Genomic DNA, 27,517 nt, shown 5'->3' on the forward strand with positions numbered 1-27,517 from the left:
CTTTCTCCTTGGGCATCCTTGGCTTGGGTCCTGGGGTTTATCTTAGTCAGAATTTTCTTTCCCTAGCTCATCATAGCCACTTTCTGAATCCTAATAACAAGATAGATGACCACTTTCATGTTTAGATTTTGCCTGGCTCGCAGGCGTGTTACCTTAATCAGTGTCTGTCTGTTTCACGGTGGGTAGCTGGCAGGGAACCCTCCACCCTAGTTTTTGAGTGTGTGAAAGTGTGGGCTCGTCCTGTTTATACTGAGCAGCACCAGCTGTGTCCCCGTCACTGCACCACTGAATTTGGGGGCCAGCTTTTTGGCCAGAATAGATTTTACCTGGAGTCAGAGAACTAAGGTTGATCTTTATGGAGCTTGGGTTCGTGGGCTCCAGAAACCCATCGTTCCCTCCCTTTCCCATCTCTCCTTTTCCTGGAGCACCTGCAGGCATGCAGTGTCTCCCAGTTGGGCTGCCTCTGCGATCCACGACATTATTTCTGCTTTAAATGCCCGGAGAGCCAGGTCCACTAACGAATCTGACTGGTCAAGCCTAGGGGATATTTTTGCAACATGAATAACGATCTAATTTTTCAGAGTTGTGGGTTTGGATTCTTGTGGGTTGGGTGGGCTTGCTATGTGGCGGTGTGGGAACCTTGTCATGAGCTTACACTGCTCTGGGGAGTGAGGCCTTTCCTCTTTCTGTGACTCTAGGTCGGTCCATCTCAGTCCTTCCTGAGATGGGGACCGGCCAGGGCAAGTGTCTCCTCCCTGGAGTGTTACCGAACCAAGTGGGCTCGCCTCCTGCTGAGTTAAATAAGACTCTACACCAGTGGAAGTTGTCTCACGAAGTAAAGTGTATTTGCAGTAAACAGGAAGCCGTGAGGAATCATTTCCAAAGTCATGGTGTCCCCAAAGAAAGGGAAGCAGGAACTTTGATTTCCGTTGAGGAATGAATATTCAAAAGAGAGAGGCAGATATTTGCTTGCATAGGCTCAATTGGAGAACATGCTCCCGCATAATAAGGGCTAAGCTCCTCCTGCAGAGATCTTTGTGGTAAAAATAAGGCAAAGGTCATGGACATAGCTCTTGTGGTGAGGCTTGGTCAGTTTCAGGATAGCTGGTGGTGACACCTCCCTTGAGCAGCTCACTTCGGCAGTTTCATGATTGCTGGTGGTTACATCTCCTTAACATGCAAAAGGAAAAGAAACAACTTGGGAAAACAGTTAATGGCTTCCAAACCCACCTTTGAGTTTCTCCAGTCACCCAGTCAGTGACAGGAGGGGCTTTCAGGGAGGCCGGTTCCTGGCACGGTCGTCACCATACCTGCTCATTGTCCGGTAGGTGTCTCCCATCTCTTACCTGAGGATCTCCATGAGCCCCACCCTGCACACCCAGAACAAGGAGGCGCTGGCAGCGCTGCCTCTGGGAATGACCGTGACCTTCACTGTCCACTTCCTCGACATCTCTGGCGACATCTCCCACGCTCACAATTCAGTCCTCAACTTTGCAGCCAACAGGTAGGGTGTGCGTAATGCCCATTTCTCGCCGAGGGTGTGTCTCGGTTGTACCCAGGTTTAATTTCTGGAGGTGGTGATGATGACACAGAGCCTGATGCCATTGAAAGAAGAGTTTTGTTTCCTTTCCGTTTCCAGAAGGAAGGCGTGTGCCACACTCGTAGGGCCACAGGGGAGGCTCCAGGCTTGGTCTGGAGGCGGGAGCGAGGGAAAGCATAGCTGAGAATCTGTTACTTCACAGCAGGAAGTTCATCAGTGGGAACGTCCCCCAAGGGGCAGGAAGCGAAACACAGATGTTGGGATTTGCGGTTGGAGGATTTGTAATAAGATTCTTGTACACCTGTGAAAGCTGGGCTGCAGAGAAGATGTTATAAACAACCCTGGCTGTTGGTCTGGCCCTGTGATCAGTAATGCAAATCATCAATGACACACATACTCTACCAAGTTGATCAGACAGGCACACACCTTCCAACACTTGGGCGCTAGTGAGGAAGGTATCCGATGTTCACTGAGCCTCTGCTGTGTGCAGGCCCTTCTGCATGGCGTCTTGCTGACTCTTCACTGTAGCCCATTTGTAGAGGCCCAGAGAGGTCAAGGGCCACACAGCGAGGAAGTGGGGTTTGAACACCAGGTCCCATCTGGCTCCAAGTGCAGTTCTTTTTGACTGACTCTTTTGAAATACAACTGCAGCCTCAGGCCTAATGTGAGGAGTGGGGGTGGTCTCTAGAGCGAGGGAAAGAGCCGTGGCCTCAGTCTGGGCCTGCTGAAACTTCTGAGTCTGCTGGAGCAGTGGTTCTCAAAGTGCGGTCCCCAGGCTGGCATCATCACCACCTGGGAACTCTTGGAAAGGCACCTTCACAGGACCCGACAGTCTGTGTTACAACAAGGCCTGCAGGTGATTCTGAGGGGCCTGCAGAGTGAGCTCAGAGGAGGAGGGGAAAGTCTCAGACCGGGAGGGAGGGGGAGGGCTTGGGGAGAGGCTCCAGAGAGTCCTCCCAAGGGCAGAAGGTTGTGTCCAGTGCTGGTGACCATTGCAACTTGGCCTCCCCATGGGCCTTGTAGTAGATGTGTCCCCTGCTGCTGAACACACGGGGGCCAGGCGTTGGGGGCGGGCCGTGTGGAAGAACCAGGGTTTGGAGGTGGGCCTGGTTTGAGCCCCAGCTCTGCCCTTTGTGGGGCTGTGAGCGTGGGAAGGCGGGTCACCTCCCCAGGCCCCTGGTCTCCACACCCATCCCACGGGGAACGTGGCCTCGCCCCAGGGCCATCAACTGAGGCCATGGTCGGAGGGCCTCTGGCAAACTGGAGCCCTGTGCACACAACACGGGCTGTCTGTCAGTCTGGGATGTAGGCTGCCCTGGAGGAAATGGGGCCAGACTGTCCCAGCCTCTCAGCTACCCTGCAGAAGTCGCGCCGGCCTTTTGTGTGGAAGCATCTCTCTCCAAGGGACAGTCAGGGCTCAGGAGTCAGAAGGCATGGCGGAGGGAAGTGATGAAGCCGGAGACCCCAGCCCTCACCCCGCCCCCCACCCCCGTCCAAGCCTTCCCACCGGACGACACTGGCCCATGTGGACTGAGCCTCACTGTGTGCTGGGTGCCCGTCCAAGCACTTCCAGGGGCCGACCCAGTGTGACGCTCACGGCCCGCTGTGACGCTTCTCCGCGCTGCACAGCGAGGGAGTGGGCGGAGGCTCTGTGACTCAGGTTGTGCCGCAGAGAGCAGCTGTGCCTCCCCGGAATGTCCTAGCTCCTGCTGGGAAGGACTGGAGAGCACTTTGTAGATCGCTTTCCTCTCTGGGCCTCAGTTTTCCCTGCTGTAGTATGGGGGTCCCCCGCTGGGACCATTCCCCACTGAGGGCCGTGGGTTCCTCCCGGGGTGACGAGATGCATGGGGTCTGTGCGGCCTGTGGTGGTCCCTTATCTGGAGCAGCTGCTCAGTAAACGGGAGCTGGAGTGACATCTGGGGCCACAGTCGGTGAAAAGCGTCGCCCAGCAGAGGACTCACGCTGCATTTCTCCCTCCAGAGCTGGGAGCTCTTGCCCGAGACTGAGAGCCCGCATCTCCCTCCTGTGCCTAGAGATGAGTTTGCAAATCGGGAAGGGCGCCGCCAACAACACCTGCGTCGTCCGCACCGTCAGCGTGGGCCTGACGCTGCTCAGCATGTGGGACACGGAGCACGTGGGCCTCTCCGACTTCGTCCCGTTGCCCATCCTGCAGGCCCTCTCCCGGGAACTGTCCCGAGCGGTCGTGGTGGGCGACGACCTCTGTCTGGCCAGTGTCCTGGTCAGCCTGGAAGGTAAGAGAGGTCCTGGCTGTGGGGCCCTTCCGGGTCTAAGCTGTCGGTGCTTGGAGGGGCACACGGTGAGCGCTCCAAGACGGGAGTGGGCTCTGGGGAGGTGCTCAGCTCCCCGTCGTGGAGGTGTGCAAGTAGAACGCGGAGGCTGTTGTAGAGCAGGAGTCAGGAAACGGCTGCTCAAGGGCCAGACCCAGCCTGCTGCCTCCGCTTGCAAATTAGATTTGCTTGGAGCTCAGCCTCACCTGTTCATCTGTGTGTCGTCAGTGGCTCTTTTCCTCCTACAGCTGCCAGGGTGAGTGGCGGCGTCAGAGACCTTTGGGGCTGCACGGCCCAGAATGTTTACCGTCTGGCCCTGTACAGAGCAAGTGTGCCGACCCTGCTCTAGAATAGCGCTGTCTGCCGTTGTGGAAACGTCCTGTGTCTACACTGACACAGTAACCGCTTGTGACTGAACACTTGAAATGTGGCTAGTGCAGCAGGGGAACTGAAGGTTCGTTTTAGTTAATTTGGTGGCTAGTGGCACCCTGTTGGACGGCATGCCTCTAGAAGGAAACTCAAGCAAAGAATAGCTACTGGGCCACTTTAGTGACTTCCAAATTTCAGTCATTCCCGTGCCACCTGTACGTACATCCAGCGACTACAGGTACAATTATGCACTTAATTTCTGTTTCCTGTTGGCTCCCTATTTTTTTTTTACCTAATTAAATTCATTTTAAAAGGAAGTTAAACACTGCCTTTAAAGAAAAGCAACTATAACTTTCCATGAATAGAATGTGGTTGTTGAGTTCTTTTATGCTATTTGTTATATAATGTGATTGGCTTTTACGACAGCTCTGAGCCTGACACCAGCTTTGTTTGCTAAAAAGGGATGGTTAAACCATCAGGGGGTTGGTGCTCTGTTGGTGGGGCCAGCACCCAGGTCATCCCAGGACAGGGGAATGATCAGGAGATTCCAAGCAGGGAGCACTGGAGGTGGGAGGGACCAGGGGTTCTGGACAGGCCACAGCCGTGCAGAGGGCAGGTGCCGCAGGAGAACTGCAGGTGGCTTCAGGTGGCACAGCCAGGAGCGGGGGTGTGGCCAGCACCAGGCTGCAGAGGCGGGCAGTGTGCATTCTCTCCTGGGGGTGATGAGTGAGCTCCCCGGACAGCGATGTGGGGCATGGGAGTGGGCATGGAGAGGCTGGCACCATCATCAGGTGAGACGGGGTTTGGCTGGAGTGTGCGACATGGGAAAGACGGGTGACATCAGGGCTTCCTGTCCCAGGCCTCCCCGGAACCTGGAGCTCCTCAGCCAACAGCATCCTCCACATCGACCCCAAGACGGGTATGGCCGTGGCCTGGGATGCAGGATCCGTGACGGTTTACTACGAGGTCGCTGGGCACCTGAGGACCTACAAGGAGGTGGGGCTTCAGGACACACGTGGCTCAGTGGCCCGGGGGGCGTGGCTGACCTTCTCGGGGTGAAACTTGCAGTTCTCAATACTGAGTGATGCCCTCCCCTTTAGGAAGAAGCACCAGCACCTCACAGGGCAGTTGGGGTCTGGGAGTCATGAGTCTGGGGTCTGCACCCACTGCCTCTGAGATCGGGACCCTTTCCCTCCTCTCCCTAGGCCCCGTCTCCCAATGTACAAAATAGCGTGATGACAAGAGGTGGTCTCCTAGGGTCAATCCCAGCTCCCCCGAGCTCCGCTTTCGAGGCCAAACCTGGAATGGCAGGAGTGTCTGGGTAGGCAGGGCGCACAGCGATGGGGCGTCACCGACAATGTTAAACCTCCCCCCACAAGTCATCTTTGGAGTTTTTCTGGAGGCGAACCAAACGGCTCTCTCCTGTTTATCTCCAGCTGAGAATGAATCAATGAGCAGAGTCTGGCTGCGTCCCAAATGCGTCTCATTTTTAGAGCCAGCGTGTGCTCTGTGGAATCCAGCAGTTGAACCTAAGTGCTCGCGTGGTTAGTGCTGAGACGGCGGTCTGGGTGAGCCGGCTGCAGGTAGAGGCACCTTGTGCTAACAAGCTGTGCTTTCCCGGAAATAGCTGCCGAGAGTGGCTGGGGCAGGCCTGGGCGCGGGGCGCCGGCAGAGGAGAGCAGGGCATGGGCCAAGGTGTGTATGGTTCAGGAGCCGAGCCCTGGGGGCTGGAACGTAGGTTGTGGGGGCAGCAGAGGCAGGCTTTACGATCAGATAGGAAACACTTGGATTCCAGGTAGGTTCGTGGAGTGGTTAAGCATGTGGGCTCCGGGTTCAAATCTCAGCTGGGTTGCTGAGAGGCTATGTGACTTTGGGTAAGTTACTTAACCTCTCTGTGCCTCAATTTTCTTGTCCGTAAAATGGGGTTAATATTGTTTTGAGGATTAAATGAGTCAACATGTGCGAGGTATTCAGAGTGGTACCCAGCATGTAGCCAGAGCTCAGGAGATATTAGCTGCTCCTGTGAGTCTGCCAGGGCGGAGGGGCTGAAGCTGGTGCAAGATGCGGTAGGGTTTCATCAGGGACTTTTTTTAAGCCAAGAGTGATGTAGATCAGAGGTATGTTTTGGAAAGGTTGTCCGGTGCCTGGTGGAGTCTAAGAGCCCGAGAGAGGGGAGTAGCGGCAGGGAGACCAGCCAGGGGGCCGAGGATGGGCCCTCGGCTGGCACTGCTGGGTGGGCAGAAACTGAGGGTGGGTTTGCGAGATTCCAGAGGGAGGGTCATCAGAGTCTGGTGCCCATTTAGAAGTGGGGCTGAGGGAGGAGGCCTTGGGATGACACCTGGGGTCTGGCTTGGGTGACAATATAGATGTTGGTCCTTTGGTCTGAGAGGGGAGCACAGAAGGAGGGGGCTGGTGCGGGGGGAGATGCTGAGTGAGTTTGAGGTGCTTGTAGCTCCTCCAGGAGAGGCTGGCGGTGACACAGCTGGGCAGGTGTGTCTGGAGGTCCAGGGCAGAGAGCTGGGTTGGAGGAGGGGGTGTACAGCACAGGGGTGGTTCTTGAAGTCCTGGGAGTGGGCGGGAACATGCAGGGCATACCAGGGCAAGAGGGGCGTGGGGTCAAGGGCCGGGTCCTCTCTCCAGGGTGTGGAGGAGGAGGAGCAGGGAGCGGGAGAAGACTGCAGAGCGGCAGTCAGGGGTAGAAGGGAGCCGGGGGGACGGAGGGCAGTACTAGTGCAGGCGTGCAGTACGCAGCCTCGGTCAGCCTTCGGGGACAGCAAGTGACCGCTGGGAGGAGGTGGCGCCTGGGCAGCAGGAGCCCACAGGTCAGTCTGGAGGTCGATGGGCCCAGCCTCCAGGCCTGCCTGTGACTCCCCGTCAGGCCCTGGGAGTTGCAGGGGCTTCGGGGCCGGGGGAGACCTCATCCCTGCTCTCTAGGAGATGACGTTCTGGAAACAGATAGAAATGTAGAGAAAGAATAGATGGGAATCAGTCCTGGGGGAGGGGGGAAGTGCTCAGTGCCTGCCTGCCCGGAGAGGCGTGAACAGCCTGCCAGCTGGAGGCGGCGGCGCGGAGCTGGGCGCGGAGCTGGGCCTGCAGGAGAGACGGGGTTGCGCTCTGCAGAGGAGGGTGAAGGGCTCTGCCAGCTTGAGAAAGCTGGTCTTGCCTCAGGAGGGCGTGTGGCCAGGGGTTTGGGTGCTGCCGGTTGCAGGGTAGGCAGGTGGACGAGCAGGGAGAAGTCTGGGAGGACTGGCTCCTGGGGGCCTTCACGGCTGTGAAGGGTTTGCGTCTTGGTCGGGCCCGTTTATTGTGCGTAAATGACAGTCAAGTAGAATGGATCCTTCTCTCTGCTGAAAGATTGGTTAACCAAATTGATGAGCAGAGAAAGGATCGTCATTGCCACAGGAGCCAGAATTCACAGCCCACCCCAGGCTGAGAAATGAATTCAGGCCTGCTGTTCAGCTCCCTGCCCTCCTGCTGGGAGAGGCGCTTGTTCAGGGGCAGAGCACTGGGAGAGCACTGGGCTGCAGAGTCTGAGCAGCCTGGGGTCAGCTCTGCCACAGTCCAGCAAGTCGATTAGGCTGTGAGCCTCCGTTTTGTCCCCTATGGAATGGGCAGTACTGCATCCCAGGCCACAGGGCGAGTCAGCAAAGTGCCCAGCGTGGGGTCTGTGCACCGTCGGCGCTCAGTGGAGTTGCCTTGGCTCCCTCCCCAGATAGTGGTCAGCGTCCTTCAGAGGATTGTGGCTCGTCATGTCTGCCCTGTCCACACCAGCTTCCAGGAGGCGGCAGCCTCCACCATGGTGGTCACCGTGGGACACCAGAGCTCTAACCTGCGAGGTACAGGGCTCGGTGGTCTGGCAGGGGCCCTGCTGGGCGTGGTTGTGTCGGCTTTTCATGCTCAAACTCACGCCAACTCTGCAGAGTGCATTTGGCCCCAGCTAGCCCACTCCTTCTGGCTTCTTAGAATTCCAGGTCCTCCACCAGCTGAGGCCTAGGAAGGAATCTTCCTAGCGAGCCCAGCACCCAAAAATTGTGTGTTTCTGAGCTGGAAATGCAACTTCCACCCCAGGGCACCTGAGGAAGGCAAGCTAGGGTTTGCCGCCATTAATCCCAGCGAGTGTTGACTTCACAGCCTCGCCGCTGGTTTTGATTTTTGTAGTTACCTCTCCCAAGTCACGCATAGAATGTTCGAGCCCATCTTCTGCCCACAACAGCCCTGGACAGCAGCTGTCAGAGAAATACATCAATACAGGCTGTTTTTTTTAAAAAAAACCACCTAACTGGTAGCGTTTGGCACCCCTGTTCTCAGCCTGATGAGCAGGGCGGCTTTACTGCTTCACGCTGACCGCTCTCTTCCCGCCTCAGGACAAGTGGGCGACGCTGCGTTGCTGCTGAGCGGTGCTCAGTAGATCGGTGGGGAGCTCTTAACCCTCCTGACGTCAAGAAATAAGTCACCCATTTTTCCCTGCTGGCGGGAACAGACGATGTGCATTAGTGGCCGCCCCATCTGCTGCGCCCTGGATGTGAGCTCCAGAGCAAGTGCTGAGATTCCAATCTGAAAGCGCCTGCGGTTCACAGTGATCCCCTCCTGTGCATAATTTGTCCTCAGCTGTTATAAACCATGGCGCCATCACGAAGCTCTGGGCAGCCCTGGGGGACCCGTGTGGAAGCTGCCATTTCGTGGCCCGGCCGGCCTCTGTGTAGCCTGCTCCTGCTCCCCCGTTTTGGGGCTCTGCCGGCAGGTGCAGAGGTCTTGCTGGGCCTAGGTGTGGTGGCCAGCAGGGCTGACCCACGTCCCTCTCTCCCCTCCCTGTCTCTAGACGAGTGCTCCCCTGTGCAGATGGAAGTCATGGAGACCCTGCACCCAGAATCCCTCATCAGCTGCCAGCTCCAGTTCAAGCCAGATGTCTTGGACTTACTGGCACATGATGTTTTCGCCATGGAACCGGGGTTTGATGCTGCTCTGGGTGAGTCTGCAGGGGGTTGCAAGTGGAAATTGACTTGCACGGAGGACTGGCCTTTGGTGCGTTAGGCTCCGGACAGCTGTCTGTCCGGAGGGGAGGTGTGTCAGGAGCCTGGGATGGACGCGTCAGTCGGGCCTCTGTGGTTCAGTACGGCCCCAGGAGGGGTTGGCGTTTCCATGCTGGGTCACACCACTCTCACAACCACCTCCCCCAGCAGAAAGGACATGATGCAGAGTCGGAACATCTGGGTTCGATCCTTCTTCTGCTCTTCCTAGCTCAGAGCCTACGGTCTTGAGGCTGCTTCCCTCCGTGAAATGGGGGAGGTAGGGGGAAGCTTGCTCTGGTTGCATGACAGGGCTCTGAGAGGAGCCGGGGAGAGAGGGGTGGAGGATCCTATGAAATAGTCAAGGGTCAGACAGTGTGTTGGAGTGTCTGTACCCAGAGCCACAGAACTGAAGGCTGGTGCCATGGGCTGGAGACCGCCTGGCGCCACGGCTCCTGGCCGGGTGACACCAAGCATCCCCAGCTCTCTCTAAGAGGAGGGGTGGCCTCACAGGGTGCCGTGAGGGTGCAGTAGGGTCATTCCTGTGACCTGTTTAGCACTGTGCCCGCTCATCCTCATACTGAGTCCTCACTGGTAGCTGCCGGTGTTGTTATGATGCTTGTTGATGGGCACTGGGGGCTTTTTTCGGTTCTAAGACTATGCAGCCGTGTGTGTGTGTGTGTGTGTGTGTGTGTGTGTGTGTGTGTGTGTCACCGTGGCCATCTTCCTCTACTTTATATGGGATGCCGCCACAGCATGGCTTAACAAGCAATGCGTCAGTGAGCACCCGGGATCCAAACCTGCAAACCCCGGGCTATGCAGCCCAGTCTTAACTGGGAGAAGTTGGCAACAGCATGATGCCGGCCCCTCAGCACAGTCTGCTGCTCCCACGGCCCTGGTGGAGGCTCTCCTCTCCCGTGCTCACTCTGCCTCTCCGTCCCTCTGGCAGCAGCGCCAAAGCGTCTTCCGCACCGAGGCGGCTATCTGAGATACAGGAGATGCATTCTGTGGGTACACTGTGTGCAGGGCCCAAGCACTCGGTGGTCCCGTGCCCTATTTATTCAGTAATGCAGCCCCATGAGGGGTGCGATGGTATCCCCACTTGACCAAGGGAAATAAGGCCAACAAGGAAGCCAACTCGCCCAGGGGCGCTTGGATGGTGTGGGCGTGGAAGGGCCTCCAGCCCAGGCATCCTGGTTCCAGGCTCAGGGAGCTTTCCAAGGCACTGCTCAACAGTGTTCGTTTAACTCACTTATCCGCTCTGGGCCAGGCACCAAATTAGTCCCGCCGCACTCCTTCACAGAATGTCCTGCTGCATCTGGGGCCGTGGGCTGTTCCGAAGGGGGCCAGCCCAGCTCCACCTGCGGTCCAGCGCTGGGTCAGGGTGTCTGTTCACCATTTACTCTCCCTCATTCTGAGCCAGACTGACTTGGCCCTGAGATACAGAGCTGAGCCAGATGTCCCTGCCCCAGACCACGTCAGTCCAGTGGGGATCTGGTGAATGGAGGATTCTGAGACAGGGAGCGTGGTGGTCCAGAAAGGGTGTCCAAGGTGGGCTGGGGGCACCAAAAAAGGGCTTCCCAGGAGGTCCTTGGAGGAGGCGATACCCCACCTGGGCTCTGAAAGATGACTGGGAGTTCTCCAGTTAGAAAAGCAGGGAGAAGGAGTAGCTTCAGGGCGTGGGTGGGAGAGGGGACAAGGTGGCCCCTTGTCTGCGCAGGCGGGTACCTCTGCTCCGTCGTGACGCACAGGCTGACGGACAAGCAGCTGAGGCACCTCAGCATGAAGACGACGGCACTGGTGGTCACTGCCTCCATCCTGGGCGGTGCCTTCTCCGGAGAGCAGGTCGGGGCCGAGGTGCCCTTCAGCCCAGGGCTTTACGCCGACCAGGCTGGAATCCTCTTGAGCAACCAACTCTGAGGTCAAGGTCTTTGGTGCCATAGAGATTCTGGAGAACCTGGAGGTGAGTGGTGTCTGTGCATCGCAGGGGCTTCGGAAAGGGCCCGGAGGCAGGGAGGGCCAGGTGGAACATGGAAATCCTGGACCGCCTCTCCTTAGAGTTATAAATTAGAATTAAAAATTTTTAAAAATGTAAATATCGTGACCCTTTCTTTTTTCCATTGCCATCTAATTAGCAATGATGGCAAATACATCTATATGATTGCACTAGTCATTATGATTTCTGTGGGTCGTCCCCAACTGGAAGTTCCTTGAGCGAGGGCAGCACTTAGAACAGAGCCTGACACAGAGCACATGCTCGGGGGACACTCAGTGTGTCAAAGGAATGAATTCAGTGCGGGAGTGCACGCTGACATGGGGCAGGAAGAAAAGCTCTGATCCCTAACCTATCGCTGACTCCCTACGGCTCTGGGCCTCAGTTTCCCCATCTGCTGAATGGCAGGTGAACGGTATCATAGGTCATGGAGTGCGGCGAGCTGGGAGGAGGTCTGGGGTGATGCGGCGAGGGGCTTCATTGGCCTCTCTGCCTGCTCCTCCTCTTGTCTCGCTGCAGCAAACGTGGCTGAACGTTCTTGCAGCGAGACAGGGATGAATTCATTGTTGGTGGTGGAGGATCCGCCAGGCCCCAGGGTTGGGCTGCTGGCGATCGGCCGTTAACAGAGCTCCAGGCTGCTCCCTTGGAAAGTTAGTGTTTGGTGGAAGTTCACGTCAGTGTGGCGTTTTTTTTTAAAGAGCACTTGATTAGAATTTCATGATACCGATTTGTCCCTTCCTTGCACACACCCGAGTACAGGCCGTGTGCTCCTGCCCTGGCTTGGCGGATCACACGCTGTCAGCTAGAAGTGCCCAGGCATCACCCCCTGCCTAGGAAGTGGGGCCTGGGCAGGGGTCCCCACCCCTAGCCTTGGGCTCGGGAGGGAAGCCCGGCCTGTCAGCCAGAGTGGGGGTGCTCCCCTCCAGCACTGATGTCTCTCCCAGGTGAAATCGGGGTCCCCGGCTGTGCTGGCCTTCGTGAAGGAGAAGTCTTTGGGGCTTCCCAGCTTCCTCACCTACACAGTCAGTGTCTCGGATCCCGCGGCCGGCAGCCAGGGGCCTCTGTCCACCGCCCTGACCTTCTCCAGCCCCACGACTAACCAAGCCCTCACCATCCCGGTCACCGTGGCCTTTGTGATGGATCGCCGAGGGCCCGGGCCTTGTGAGTCACGGGACGGGACACCAGCTGGGACGCACCTGGGCAGGGAGGGCCGGGCCGAGCGGTCCTGGCTGTCAGTGGAAACCTGGGAGTCTGGGACCCGGAGGAGTCAGAAATGCAGGCCGTCCCACAAGGTGCAAGTCGCTCATCTGTGCAGTCGTGCACGCTCTGCTTCCCAGTCTGTTCTCAGCACGGCAGCCAGAGGATCCTGTTAAATGTGACTACATCGAGCCCGTCCTCCCTCAACGCTCTGCCATGGCTCCCACCCCCCTTGGGAGGTGAAGCCCCAGTCCCTCCAGCGTCCCGGAAGGCCCGCGTGATCTGCCCTCCCGACCCTTTATGACTTGTCCCCCCGGCACACCCTGCTCAGCCACGCTGGCCTCCTTCCTGCTTGTGGAACGTGTGCAGCCCCAACTCGAGCCCTGGGCATTCGCTATTCCTCTGCCTGGGATGCTGTTCCCCTAGACGGCCCCTTGGCCAGCACCCTGCTGTCCGTCTGACCTTCCTCCATCACTGCCTTCTCACATAACGTGAGCACTCCGGCCTCACTCCCGCACACTCCTGCCCTGCTGTTCCACAGCACTGTTGCCAGCTGTCGGCCTGTAGGCTAACTAATATGATTGGTTATCGTGATTTCTGCTGGGCCCCAGCTAGCAGTTAAGTATGTGAGGACAGCACTTAGAACAGGGCCTGCCTAGTATACAGTAGGTGCTCAGTAATGTATGAATCCATTTATTCTGTAGTCGCGGATGAGCGCCTGTTGTGTGTCAAATTCTGTGCTGGGCAGATTCCTGAGAAGGCCCCCCTCAAATAGAGAGGGCCCGGAATTACAGACGCAGTCAGAAAGGGAGGGTTTAAAGATGCGGCTGAGGAGGGGGGCTCGCAGAGGGGTTAGTTTCACCTCTGCCGGGAGGCGGGTGCATGTCAAGGGGCTGGAAGGAAGATCCTGGGGGACGAGGGGGCCCCAGGCCCTGAACCCCAACTCAGAAGGCCGGGCCTTGGGTAAGAGCTGCAGCTGTGGCATGAGGTACAGAGGGCAGATCCGGGAGCCTGTGAGGGGGAGCTGGACAAGGAGAGCTTTCCCCAGGCAGAGCTGAGCAGGGCGGAGGAGCTGGTGCAGGGACCTCAGTCTCTGCAGATGTGCACACTGGACCTGGGATCCTACCTGCCAGGGCTGCTGCAGCGGGCTCTGAGCTGGGTTTGGACCGGCTGACCCCAAGATGAGGATTCTGGGCAGTCCTGATGAGGGATTTCCCAGATGGAGAAGAATCACGAGGCCTATTCCTCTTAATAGTCCAGTTCTCTGGTGGCCCTGAGGCGTCTGTCTGAGTGGTGTCCCCTGAAAGGGTGCAGTGCCCAACGTGCACAGCTGTACATGGAGCCCTTGGATCTCCTGACTCCTACTCGAGATTCTCTTCCCTACACAAAGAATCCTTGAGCTGGTGGGCATGACCAAGCTTCAAGGAGTCAGTGAATTTTTTGGAAGAGGAAGCAGTATTGTATATAGATGCATTTTTCGGGTAACGAGATCCCACCTGCTTCCTGGGCCTCTAGAATCCTAGCCTACCAGGCTGCCTCTCAGGCCTGGGAAGCAACGCCAGGGAAGGCCATGGACTATTCAACAGAACAGCTCACTTGCCTTGCAACTCTGATCCATTATCCAGCTGTCCTCGCAGTGGGTGCTCACCCTGTCTACCTGCATCTCCCCACACACCCCTCCTTGTGCTGCCGGGCCACACTGGGGCTTTCCGTTGTCTCCCGAACACTCCAGACCCTCTGCTCGCGCTGGAGTCCTTGTTCATGCAGGTTTCTCTGCCCAAGAGGCCGTGCCTGCCCAGATAGATGGGCCTTTTCCCTGTGTGCCCCATGGACTGGACACTTCCTTGCGATCTTGAGACCTGCTTGTCATATGCCTCAGCAGGCTGTGCACTCTGGGAGGTCAGAGGTCAAGCTCCCGGCCTCTGCATGTCCAGCCTTCACCCTTGCCTCATTAGGGCCAGCGCAACAAGCCCCCTCTGGATTCCCTCGCTGGCCCAGGAATGCCTGGGGGCAGCGTTGTTAGGAAGGCATCCTGGGCCTGCCGTGGGCACTTCGGCAGCGTTTGCTCTGACACATCTGAGGAGCGTCGAGCCCTCCCTTTTGCTCTGTTGCTCACCTCTTCTCTTTCCACCCTAGGTTTTGCTGCCTCATCGCCGACGCCTTTCAGTGCACTGCCTCCAGAGCCAGTCTCCCTCGGGGCTGTGGAGCCCTGCGTACACCTCACACTAGTCAGCACGCGGGGCTGGGCCGGTGGCTGCCCGCACAGACAGCCTGGCGCCACTGGGCCTCCGCAGCAGGGACAGTCGCGCTCCTGCGGCCTGGAGTGAGCCCCGAGGTCGCCGCCGCCTCTGTTCTCACAGACCGCAGTCTAGGCCGTGCTCATTAGCTTATTCTTGTACGTAGGACTTGAAGTTTCTTGTTTGTTTGTTTTTACTTCAGAGTCTTGCAAAGGCTAAGACTTCTGGCTCATTTCGGTATGCCCGCTTGTGGACAATGTGCGCTCCTGCTCTTATTTTCCTCGAGTCTCTCAAATCGAGACTGCGAGTGGACAGAAGCGCTGTTAGTTATCTGGATGACGTTACTGCAGTGGTCTCAGGAAAGGGACTTCTTAATTACTTGTTTATTTCTGTGGGCTTTTTCCCTGTGGAAACTTGGCTTTTCTCGAGTCTGGCTCCTGCTAGGAAGCGAGGGGAGTGAGCAGCCGTGAGCGTCTGGGGCAGCCCCGATGCTGCACAAGAGCCCCAGGACCGCAGCCACCAGCCCCGCTGGCTCTGCCCCGGGAGACACGGAGGTGCTGCAGAGCTGAGAGGCCAGAGAGCCGGCTGCTCCCCACCCCCGCGGGCCGCTGTGAATCGACTTGCTCTGTTTCCTAAGCTGTGGAAATGTCTCCTGGGCTCGGCCTCGGCCCCGTGGGGGCGTCCCGTGGAGTCCGGCTCGTTCTCTTTGTCCCGGCTCCTGTGTCAGCACAGGGACATCGGGATCGTAGTTAGGAAGCATCCCTGAGCTGGAGACGGGGACCTTTCTGTTTGTGCATGGGGAGGAGCCACCGTGTCCTGCCCACGCACAAAGACCCAGGCTTATCTGTTACCCCCTTGGTGCAGCGGTGGCGCACTGCAGCGATCTGAGCCTCTGTCCCGCCCCGGTGGGGATGGCCTCCCTGGCGGTCAGCTCGCTGGGCTCACACCCTCCAGGCAGCTCCTCCGAGGGCCGCAGGGCCTGCCCTCCAGGAAGGGGCTAGGAAGGAGAAGACAGAAATCTCCCTTCTCCTCAGCTCCCCAGTCCATCAGCCCCAGACGCCTCCAGAAGGCGGCCCCTGCCCCCAGCCCAGGCCCGCCGTGCTCAGGAAGTCTGGAGGCGCACCCAGAGCCCGTCTCGCGTGGACACTGTGTCTGGAGTCCCGTGGAACTCTGAGCCACAGGTGTGAATCCAGTCCCGTCCTTTGGGCTGGGCCTCGTGATTTATTTTCCTGAAGCTGAGACAGGAAGAATGGTGCCTTGATACCACTTGAGCTCAAACTGACGACTTGGATGTGAATAGGTGTGTTTCTACTTGGTTTATTTAATAAAGCTTCAGATAATTTCTCAAGAGGAGCGTGATCATTGTCGGAATGACCTGTGTCCTGCCTGGAAGTGACCCAGGCCCTGGTGACTGTGCTTCTGATTGCAGGGATTTGGGGAGCAGGTCTGCCGCCCCTCCGAGCCTTCCGCACCTCACTTCCCTTCTCTGGCTGGCCTCCGAGGCCTCCCTCCCACCTCCAAGACCAGGTGGCCAGGGCAGGTGGCCGTGGTGTCCTCCCACTGCTGCCAGCCTGGGGCCCCCATGGGTGCCTTCCCTGTAGGAGACGTGGCAGCCCTGCACAGACGTCCACACATCACTGGGTGTCATTTTGGCCGGCTGTTGCTCCCTGCCGCTCTGGCTTCCACCCCACTCTCCTCTGAAGCTGATGTCCCAGGGTCACGAGCACCTCGGCTCATTCACTCCTCCACTGCCCTCCACAGCCTGGACCCCTGTCCTCCTCAGTGAACTCGCCCTGCCTCGCTGCCCCGCCTCTCGCCTCCCCAGCCCCTCACCCTCTGCCTATCCCAATGCTCACGCCCCTTGGGGTGGTCCTCTCCTGGCCCCCGGTGCCCAGCCTGCTGCCTTCACAGAGCACCCACACAGACGTCGTCCCGAGTGCCCCGTGAGGCAGGTTCTCCTCGTGTCCTCATCGCAGGTGTGGGAACAGATGCCGAAAGAAACTAGGCAGCCGCCCAAAGGCGCCTCTGGCGGAGACCAGTTGTCCCCGACGTCTCTCTGCCTTCTTTCTCGGGATCCGAGCCCTGACGTGGAGCTGGGCAAAGAGCAGCCAGGATATGCACTACGTTTCCCAGCTCCTCTTGCTGCTAGAAGCCAACGTGCGATTATATTCTGGGCACAGAACGTGAGCGGCGGCGTCCGGGCAGCTCATGAAGCCGTCTCCTGAAGGGAGGGGCCCTCCTCGTGGCGTCCTTCCCCCGGCTGAGCAGACCCGGGTGGGGTTCCGCCCGGCAAGGCCGGTAGGGCCACCAGAGTCGCTGGGCCGTCGTGACCTTGGAGCCTGCACCCAGCCCAGGACGCCTCCCTTGACGGGAGAGAAGCGCTCCCATGGCTTCAGGACCCAGCGGGTCTAGCACCGCAGCCAACCCCAGCCCACCTGAGTCAACGGCAGCGCCAGACGCACACCTGCGAGGCTAGCCACCTCCTGCCCAGAGCTCTCCTCTGGCCCCCAGGGACGCACTTGCTCCTGCACGACCGAGGTCCCCTGCTTGGGGCCCCCTCACCCCATTTCCTACGCCTGCCAGTCCCACAGTTCCCGTGAATCCGTCCCCTCCTTATCTCATTTCTCCGGCCTCCCCCTGGCCCTCTTCTCGGCCCAGGGAGCGTCCACCCGGGATGAGGTCCCCACCTCCCCACCTCAGCCTCTCCTCCTCTCAGCTGCCCCGTCCCTGCCCTGCTGCTCGCAGATCTGCCCGGGCACCCCCTGCCTAAACTCCCTGCAGCCCCACCCACCCCCGGGGTGGCTGCAGCCCTGTGAACATAGGCAGTTTCCCAAACTGGCTCTGCTCGCTCACCTCCCCTCTTTGTCCTGCATGGAAACCGCCTTCCGGGCCCACCGTCCTCTACCCCCACCCCGGGCTTTGAGATCAGACAGAGCTGGGTGGGTCCCGGATCCACTCTCCCACCTATCTGTGCCTGCTCCGGTCTCTTCCCCTCTGAACTTCAGGGTTCTCCGCACAATGGGCACAGTGGTGCCTACAAAGTTATCGTAACTCTCTCAGAGAGGAGAGCGTGAGGAGAAGGCCTCAGCTCCGTCCACGAGGCTCTGGGGGCAGAGAGGAGGCCGGATCCAGCACAGAGGGCCCTAGGGAATGGAGGTAACTGGGCACAGAAGTGCTTGGGGCACAGGTGACAACTTTAGGACAGGAAAGCCCTGTCGTGGCCTGCTCACCCTGAGAAGCTAAATATAGAAGCTAAAAATCCCATAGGTGCTATCACTGCCCTGGTTCTGGTTTCCCTGACCGCAAAATGGGGAGGACGCTCCTCACGATGATCCTATGAGGACAGAATGAGCTGATGGCAGAAGGTGCTGCGTCCACATATGCTGCTGTCACTGGTTGGGGGGCTGGCATGGGGCCCGAAGGAGCCCAGATGGAGAAAGAGCGTTTGTCCGCAGAATGAGGAGCTGGAGGGACAGCAGGTGAACGGCAGGGAGGTGCTACCCCAGCCCCCTACGCCTTTGTTGTCATTCCTCGTGCTGTGTGGCCATCGTGGGCCCCCATGACACCTCCCCAGCTGGGATTTCCTGGAGGGTGGGAACAGGCCTGCTTCTACCGTGTCCCCAGGACCTGGTGCACAGGAAGACCTAGCAGGCATTCAACTGACGGCGTATGTTCAGCACAGGGCCTGCCTGGCACACAATAAATGTCAGCATTGCCCTCAGGCAGGCCCCCTCAGTGACACAAGATGGCTGCCAGGATCCAGGCATCATATCACAACCAGACATGGCAGCATCCAGAAGAAGAGGAGCAGAGAGACAAGCTCTCCCTGTCTCCTTCTAAGGACTAAAGACTTCTTTCCTGGAAGGCACCTCAGCATACAGTTGCCACCATATCCATAGCCGAAGGGCGGGGGGAGGGGGTTGCTTTCATGGCCATTCCTAGCCCATGGCTGGGAGGGCAACGGGGTGATCATGTCCATGCATGGTCAGTCTTCAGGACAGACTGCATGTCAGGATGTCCACCCCTCAATTTCTTTCAGAGAGAAAGAGAAAGGTCTCAGCATCAGCCAGCTGGCTTCCTCTCTGATGACGTTGTCTCCCCGTCTCGGGGACTCTGGGGGCCTGCGGAGCTGCTGAGAGGACCAGACACCCAGGGGAGAGCTCCGGGCTTGCTTCTCCCCAGGGACAACCATCGTTTGAAAGCACATGCGGGCACGGCAGATGCACGTGCTGGGGCAGCAGCCAGACCTGCCAGAACAGCCAATTTTGCTCCAGTTCAACTCCCTCATTGTTCAGATGGGAAAACTGAGGCCCAGAGACAGGAAGGGACCAGCCCAGGGTCACGCCTGAGTAACACCCCATGTCCCAGCCCCTTCTGACATTCAGGGCCCCAGCTGAATGGCATAGCAGCTAAGACAGCTCACGCGGACGGATCAACAAATCGCTGTGAGCATTTCTCCCTACGGTTAATTCTCAAGGGGCCCGTGTAGATCCACAATTTCAATGTCAAATGAAGTGAGCAGTCGCAGCTACAGAGTGAGAAAAGGGAAGGAAACAAAACCTGAGACCATGGGTCTGGCGACTGTCTAGTACTTTGTTAAGTTGCATGGTGTGTGTAATCAGCAAATACGATTCTGTGGAGGATTTCATTGGCAGCCTCGTCAGGTGACAGCTTTCATTTGGGGAGCCTTTACTGAAAGCAAGAAGAACCAGGAAGATGGACCTGACAGACACGTTGCTTCCCTGCGCTGAGGCGCGATGGCCCCAGGGCAGCGGCAGCCCTCCCTCTGGGTCCTCCTCCACGGAGGACAGAGCGTCGGAGGCGAACGGCAGCAGCGGGTGAGCCCGGGGCAGGGCCCAGGCACCACGTAGAGCTCCTGCCTCTGCCACTTACCAGCCGGGCGATGCTGACCGTGCGTCCTTCATGCCACCTCTCTGAGCCTCGGTCTCCCCGTCTGCAAGATGGCGATTATACATGACCTCCTCCGTAGGTTTGCTGTGGGCGTCCAATGAGCTCCCATGTTGAGACCCGCGGCCGGCCGTGAGCAGACATCGGTGCTCAGTTGACACTGCTGTTCCTCCTCCTCCCTGCGGGTGGTCGAAGCAGCCCTCCTCACTCTCCTGGGGGCTGTGACACGCATGCTCTGGGGGTCTTGTGACAGCAGTCCCCTCCACCGCTCACCGGGCCTAGTGAAGTCCAGGCTCATCAACGCAGGTGTGACGGGCCAGGTGGCTGACACAGCCCAGTGAGGGGCTGGGGCGCAGACTAGCGACCTGAGGGCATGGCCGCACCCACTCGGCTCCAGCTGCCAGACGGGAACAAAGCCCAGTGAGGCCAACTTTTCAGGTTTCCTAGAGACTCCAAAAATCCAGCTTTTGTGGGGTAAAACTTTCCACTTTATAAATAATGGTAACAAAATTCAAGTTAAAAAATATAAAAAACAACCTATGTGGGCCAAAGAAACCTGCCCTTAGGCCACCAATTTGCGATCTCTGAATTTCTTCATAAATGGTAAAATTCTGGCGTGTGTATCTCCACACTCCCTTCCTATGGCCCTGGCAGACACTGCTAATCGCTCCCAGCACTCTTTCCTGCAGGAGCAGGACTCTGCCTCAGAATTCCTCACAACCCAGCATTCCGGGCAGCACTGCCAGTCAGCCGGTATTGGCCGAGGAGAGGAGGCCCATCGTCACCCCTAATCTACTCCAAGTCCCTCATTTTAGGGATGGGGAAAGACTGGGTTTAGCCCACCCATAATCCAAGATGTGAATATATCAGCTTTTCCCTGGCAACTTGCCCCCGGATGGATACAGATAGAGGGAGAGGGAGAGGGAGGGGCTAAAAGACACTGCGTGTGCCAGCAGAGTTTTCTTCCATTTCAGAATTATAGGTTTGGGGCTGAAGCATCTTAAAATGCAGAAGGAGCAGACAGCTGACACAGCCCCAGCTGCCTGTTCCTACTGCCCACCAAGTCCCACAGGCAGTGGGCAGGGGGACTGCGTGGGGACCGAGGGTCTTTAAATGTGTAAATGTAAACACTTCATTACGTTTTCAGGAACCACTGAATGACATCTCCCATCCGTGTTGAGGAGGGGAACAGAATGGGAGCTCATGGTCTAGATCAAAGGAAAATTATCACGGGCCGTCTCTTGGGCCCCCAAGTTGCAGGCAGATTCACGTTCGCTGCCAACTCAGTAATCTTGTTCCCTGAGCCAGGAAAGTTGAGCTGCTGTCATCACCTCCAAGGGATGTGAGCATCTTTTATCAGCGCCCTGCTCGCGCCTGTATTTATTCTCCAAACATTTGTCAGCTCAAGTCGTATGCTGGCACCTTCCCAAGGAGCTGGCAGGGTGGGGGCAGAGGGACGAGTCAGACAGGGCTTCTCTAGGAGGGGCAGAGAGGAAGACAGATGAGGCTCACAGCACCTCTGTGGGGTGGAAGGTGCTGGAGCCTCAGAGAAGGGACTGTGCCGGGTTGGTGGGTTGGAGGAAGCTCCTGGGAGGAGGTGAGTCAGAACCGGGACTGGAACGATGGGCATCTCAGCAGAGGAGCTGGTTTGAGCCCAAGGTCAGAAACTTCTAGCCTCTTGTGGGGACAGTACTGAGTGGTGGGGAGGAAGGGGTGGTGGCCTGGGTTCGAACGCTCACCCATTTGGAATAGAGTTATGGCATGTTGGGCTGGTATCGAAGCTCCTGATCCCCAAACGGGATGACAGGAATCCCTGATTTGGGGTGACTGGGATCACTACCTCAAACCACAGGCCTCCCATCTCTCCCTGTCTTGTGACACCCCCAGGGGGACGCACTGTTGGGTGAGATGTCCTGAACTGAGGACAGCCGAAGCGTAGAAGGCAGTAAAGTGGATTCTTCCCAGTCTAACTGGACTCTTTCAGGTTTCTCACATTTTGAATTCCAAAACAGATAGAACCCATTCATAAAATTTCACATAATTTCAGATTCTGAGTTATTCAGTTTGATAATTAGAACATGTTATCAAGTCACGTCGTAAAACAGTTGAATTATGGTCAGTCCTCACTGTACTTCCTCCTGTAAAATGTCTCATGTGTTCTGTTTCCTATAAAGTAGTTTTCTCGCTACCTGAAAGTTCGCCTCACTCCGCTTCGCTTTTACGAAAGAGCTACGTTAGTACCTGTGGTGGCTAACGGAAGGAAATCCGAAGAGGATTTTCACTTTTACCAAAACAGGCGAAAGCGAAAACAGCGCTCAGCGTGTGGTTTGCCGCGTGCCCCCCGAGCCTCGAGCAGGGTGCCGCCAGGCTCCTTCCCGGGAACCATGCTCAGCGTCTCAGCCTCAGGCCCCAGAGTTTGAACCGTGTCTGCGAGCCTTTGGGCGTTATCTTGATTTATTTTGGTAGGTTATTTGGGGGGTCTGGGAACGCTCCAAAATTTTCTCCATATAAATTAATGGTAATTCTTCGCTTTCTGTCCTTTCGGCTCACAAAATGTTACGTAGGAACACTCAACTTTCAGACAGCGGGGGAAAACTGTGTACCTTTAAACAAAAGATGATAAATTATAGGTGTCAACTTAGAAAGGTTGGGAGGAGAGAGTCTTGTCAAAATTCTTTGAGGGAGTGGACAAAAATTGGTAAAACCTCTCCTGTAGGCAATGGGGAGCCATGGATGGTGTCTGAGCAGAAGTGTGACATCTTTAAAAACCGGCTAGGAGGGTTATCCTGGGGGTGAGTGTGTGTGTGAGCGGCACCCTCTTGGTGGTAGCCGACAGGTGACTGGTGGGTCCAAGGGGAGTGGACGGGACTATCTGGGGATAACACGTGCCCTCACCTCCCCTCTGCCCCTTTGTCCTTCGACCAGGCTCCGCCAGTCTTCTGCTTCTGGCCCTGATCGCGTGGCCAGCCCCCTCTCCCCCTGGCCCGGGCCTCAGTGTTCCCCTCGTTTTGATCAGGTGCTCCCAGGTCTGAGGGGCTGAGGGGCCAGGAGAGGAGCAGACCCCGGGCCCGGGCCGCAGCCTGCCCACTGGAGCCATGTCCTCAGGGAAGACATCTGCTGACCCTGAGGGGCTGCCCCGCCCTTGGCAGTGGAGAGATTGGGCCTCAGAGGCCACCACTAAGCTGGGCTGGGGGGCCAGCGGGCCGGCTCCTCTCCAAACCCCGGCCCGGGTTAACCACCCTCCCCCACGGTGAGGCTCCAAAGGACACGCCAGCAGCTCCCGGCTCCCCCCCCCGCCCCCGCCTGATTTGGAGCATCTGGGAGGAGACGGGAGTCCAGCCTGCGGAGATCACTGGTCACTAAGAGACGCTCAGTCGGAGGAGGGGCTCCTCCTGCCGGACCCTGAATTAGGCTGAATCCTCCCTCCAGCCCACCTGCCACGTCTCCTCACCTCCTCCCACTGCCGAGTCCCCTGTACCCTGGGGATGCCCCCGGCAGCCCCTGGTTGGTCTGTCTGTCCTTCTGTCTGTCTCTCCTCTCTTCTCCCCCCGGCTCTTCCATCAGGGGCAGAGGTCCCACCTCCCTCGAAATTTCTCTTCTTCCTCTCCTCCCTTCCCCCTCCCCCTCCTCCCCTTTCCCCTCCCCCTCCTCCTCCCTTTCCCTCCCCTCCTCCTTCCTCCCCTCCTCCCCTTCCCTCCCCTCCTCCCCTTCCCCTCCCCTCCTCCCCTTTCCCTCCCCCTCCTCCCCTTCTTTCTCCTATCCTTCCTCCTCCTACCCTTCCCCCTCCTCCTCTTCCCTCTCCTCCTCCTCCTCCTCCTCTTCCCCTCCTCCTCCTCCCCCTTCCTCCTCCTCCTCCTCTTCCTACCCTTCCCCCTCCTCCTCTTCCCTCTCCTCCTCCTCCTCCCTTCCCCGTCCTCCTCCTCCCCATCATCTTCCTCCCTTTCCCCTCATCCTCCTCCCTTGCCCTCCTCCTCCTCCCCTTCCCCTTCTCCTCCTCCCCCTCCTCCCCCTCCTCCCCCTCCTCCCCTTCCTCCTCCCCCTCCTCCCCCCTCCTCCCCTTCCTCCTCCCCTTCCTCCTCTCCTTCCTCCTCCTCTCCTTCCTTCTTCTCCTCCTCCCTTCCCCTCCCCCTCCTCCCCTTCCTCCTCCTCCTCCTCCTCTCCCCTTCCTCTTCCTTCTCCTTCTTCTCTGTGCAATACCTTGCCCTACTCTGGTCTTCTGATCAGCAGCATGGGCATCACCTGGGAGCCTGTTAGAAATGCAGGCTCTCAGGCCCCGCCCCAGACCTGCTGGATCAGAACCTGCGTTTCACAAGACCCCCGGGTGACGTGTGTGCACTTTTCTAGTTACGGAGTAATCTGAGGTAATGGAAGTAGAAAGTACAGATAAGCCAGAAGAAAGGGATCATCACCTGTGGCCCCTCTGCTGATTGCTGACTCCGTTTCTAATTTGCTGTTCTTTTCCAAGATCGCCAAATATGTTCATCCAACAGCTGCTCCGAATGTCAGCTCCTACTGCTGCCACACAAGGCTATGCGGCCTTGACCTTCTTCCATGCCTTCTCTGGACCTCAATGAGCCCGCCTGTAAAAGGGGCATACAGATCCCTACCAGGTTGGGATGTCGGACACCAGCCCTTGCCTGGCAGGTCACCACTCTGAACCTCAGTCTCCTTATCTATAAGATGGGACTCCACCTAGTGACTAGCGCATGCAGTCGTGAGGATTCAGGGCGTGGGTCTGGGTCCTCATCAAGATGCCACTGACTAGGGTAGCTTCATCCTGGGGGCCCTGGTCATTCTCCAGTGGCATTTGAAGCCCCAGGGACCCTGTGGCCTTGTTGGAAGTGTGGTGCCTGGATTCCCAGGGTGAGTGTCCCAAGACAGAGAGACAGAGACAGAGACAAAGAGAGACAGAGAAACAGAGAGAGACAAAAGGAGACAGAGACAGGAAGACAGAGAGACAGGGGGAGATGGGCCGTACATCGTGTCCACCACAGTCAAGGTACAGAATGGCTCCGTCACCGCAAGGATCCCTTGTGTTGCCCTTTTATCCTCATGCTCACTCCTTCCTGCCCCCTCACTCCTGGCAGCAGCTCGTCTGTTCTCTATCTATAATTTTGTCTTTTCAGGAATGTTCTATCACTGGAATCACGCAGTACGTAACCTTTTGGGATTGGCTCTCTTTGCTCTGGATAATGGCCTTGGGATCCATCCAAGCTGTTGTGCATGCCCATAGATCATTCCTTCCTGGGGCTGAGTAGCATTCCACGGTGTGGAAGGACCACAGTTTGTTGAAGGGCCTCTGGGTTGTTTCCGGTTTTTGGTATTACAAGTAAAGCTGCTGTGCACAGTGATGTAGAGGTTTCCGGGTGAACACAGGTTGTCATTTCTCGGGGGTAAATGCCCGGGAGCACAGTCGCTGGTTCGTATGGTGGCTGCATGTTTAGTTTTATAGGAAACTGCCAAACGCTTTTCCAGAGTGGCCGCGCCATTTTACATTCCCGCCGTCTTCTCTCCAGCATTTGGCATTAAGCTGTTTTTTATTTTCGTCCCTACCATAGGTGTGTGGTGATATCTCATTGTGGTTTTAATCTGCATTTCTCTAGTGCTGATAATGTGGAACATTTTCGTGTGCTTGTGTGCCATCTGTGTGTCTCGTTAGGTGAAGTGTTCCTTCATGTCTTCTGCCGTCTTCTAGCTGAACTGTTGGTCTTGTTGAGTTGTGAATGTTCTTTATATATTCTAGATGCCACTCCTCCATCGGGTGTGTGGTTTGCAAATGTTCTTCCCAGTCAACAGCTTGTCTTTTCATCCTCTTCATAGTATCTCTCAGAGAACAAACGTTTTACATTTTACTGAGGTCCAGCTTCTGGAATTTCCTTTTATGGGTGGTGCTTTTGATGTCAACTCTTAAGTGTTTGCCTAGTTACAGGTCTTGGTTTTCTCTGCCTTTTTTTCAGTGACGATTAGCCCTGAGCTAATCCATTGCCAATCTTCCTCTTTTGGCTAAGGAAGATTAGCCCTGAGCTAATCCATTGCCAATCTTCCTCTTTTGGCTAAGGAAGATTAGCCCTGAGCTAATCCATTGCCAATCTTCCTCTTTTGGCTAAGGAAGATTGGCCCTGAGCTAACATCCGTGCCCATCTTCCTCTACTTTATGTGTGGGACACCGCCACAGCATGGCTTGATAAGCGGTGTGCCAGTCCGCGCCCAGGATCTGAACCAGCGAACTTAACCACTATGCCACTGGGCCGGCCCCTTTCTCTGATTTTTTTCCCTAAAATTTTATAGATTCACATTTTCATTTAAGCCCGTGATCCATTTAGAGTTCATTTTACATAAGGCAGGAGGTTTAGGTCGGGGTTTGCTTTTATTGCCCGTGGATGTCTGAACTTGGAAGTCACTCGGTGTCATGATTTCCACTGGTCAGGGCTGCTGGAAAGGCAGGTCCAGATTCCAGGCAGGGCCATAGACCCCACCTGTCAGTCTCTGGAAACTGCAGTCCACCACCGGGGGTGTGCCCTCAGGATTCTAGAAGGGCCCCGCTCCTCCGGGATCACAGGTTTGTGACAGGTTTCAGCCAGTTATAAGACTCATGTAGAGATTAGCCTAGAGCAGCGGGACGTTTGAAACTGGGTTGGCAGGTATCACTCAGGATCTTGGCAGGAAACGGGGCAGGTTCAAGGGGAAAGGGAAGACAGGTTGATGAAGGGATAAACCACAGAGGTGCGGGTGGCGTTGGAGGAGCGGACGAGGGGCAGTGCAGCACCCAGGCCTGGCCACAGTGGGAGCCGTTGCTTCCCCCGGCTGAGGGGGACGGGGCGGGGGGTGCCGCCTTACCAGCGCCCAGGGAGAGCTGAAGCTGTCGGAGAGGAGGCGCCTCACGTGGCTGCGGCTGTAGGTCAAGAAACGGGGTTATTGAGCAGCCCGTAGCCCGCAGCCCAGCAGGGGGAAGGTGGGGATACATGCCCGACCTCCCGCCCGTCTCCTGCTGGTGCCTCCCAGTGACCGATCCAACTGTGTTATGGGCTGAACTCTGACCCCCAAAATTCATATGTTGAAGCCTTCACCCCCAATACCTCAGATGTTGCTGTGCTTGGAGACAGGGTCTCCAAAGAGGTGATTAAGTTAAAATGGGGTCATAGGGGTCAGTGGGCCCTAATCCCGTCTGACGGGTGTCCCTATAAGAAGAGGAGATGAGGACACTGACAACACAGAGGGAGGACCGTGTGAGGACACAGGGAGAAGGCGGCCGTCTGCGAGCCAAGGAGAGAGGCCTCAGAAGGGTCCAACCCTGCCGGCACCTTATCTCGGACTTCCAGCCTCTGGAACTGTGAGCAGTAAATGTCAGTTGTTTAAGCCACCCAGCCCGTGGGACTTGCTCTGGCCGCCCTGGCTGACTGATACACACTGAAGCCAGCTGTCCATTGGTGGAGTCGTGTGGTCAGGCCCCGAGCACGGAGCAGGTGGACGGGGAGGACAGTGGGTCTGGAGGGCTGTTGGACAGTGTCCGGCACAGAACATCACGGATGGCCTCGCAGAGGTGGTGGAGTTCAGGTTCAGACATCCGTGTTCTGGTCTCCGACTGCCTGTGAGCTCGTCACGGAGGTTCTAGACACCTCAGCTTGGCATGCCCCAAACTGAACCCGCCATGTTTCTTTCCTCTGCCTGCCCCAGCCTGCACACCTTCTTTCCTCCTCCCTTTCTTACTGTATCTGTCAGCCCAGGCCAGCGCCCCTGACCTGCCCGCTCCTCGCTGTCCCCTCCCCACCAAATCGCCGAGAGCTGCCGGTTCTGGCTCTCTCGGATGCTTCCACCACCCTGTTCCCAGTCTCAGCCCTCGCCCTCACATGAGCTGTTGTGTGCAGCCTCCACCCCTGCTCTCCTTCCCCGCCGTGTCCACTCTGTAGCAGGAGCGATCTTTAAAAAACCACAACACTGATCTTTCTACTCCTTGTTTATTACTGGCCAGTGGATTTCAG

At 57.3% G+C, this 27,517-nt stretch overlaps 1 protein-coding gene across 18 annotated transcripts in view; it reads left to right on the forward strand.

The window, feature by feature from the left end:
- The window catches only part of LOC106800244 (nuclear pore membrane glycoprotein 210-like), a 43,457-nt gene extending 27,485 nt beyond the window's left edge, over positions 1-15,972 (forward strand). For 10 of the 18 annotated variants that reach the window (XR_015552287.1, XR_015552292.1, XR_015552290.1 and 7 more), the window contains 7 exons: positions 1,329-1,504; positions 3,521-3,792; positions 5,057-5,193; positions 9,017-9,163; positions 10,955-11,166; positions 12,141-12,357; positions 14,530-14,618. Coding sequence is in view for 7 of the 18 variants with exons in the window: in XM_087431396.1 (XP_087287522.1) it covers positions 1,329-1,504; positions 3,574-3,792; positions 5,057-5,193; positions 9,017-9,163; positions 10,924-11,123 (879 nt within the window). In the remaining 11 variants the exon portion in view is untranslated. Of the gene's footprint in view, positions 1-1,328; positions 1,505-3,520; positions 3,793-5,056; positions 5,194-7,909; positions 8,462-9,016; positions 9,164-10,923; positions 11,167-12,140; positions 12,358-14,529 lie in introns of those variants that run through there. The other 8 variants (XR_015552288.1, XM_087431396.1, XM_087431402.1 and 5 more) reach the window with 8 other exon arrangements.
- Positions 15,973-27,517: the final 11,545 nt, after the last annotated feature.

Source organism: Ceratotherium simum, chromosome 5, assembly GCF_057802395.1.
Source record: "Ceratotherium simum simum isolate JZ-2026a chromosome 5, ASM5780239v1, whole genome shotgun sequence".
In the NCBI taxonomy this organism is placed as follows: domain Eukaryota; kingdom Metazoa; phylum Chordata; class Mammalia; order Perissodactyla; family Rhinocerotidae; genus Ceratotherium; species Ceratotherium simum.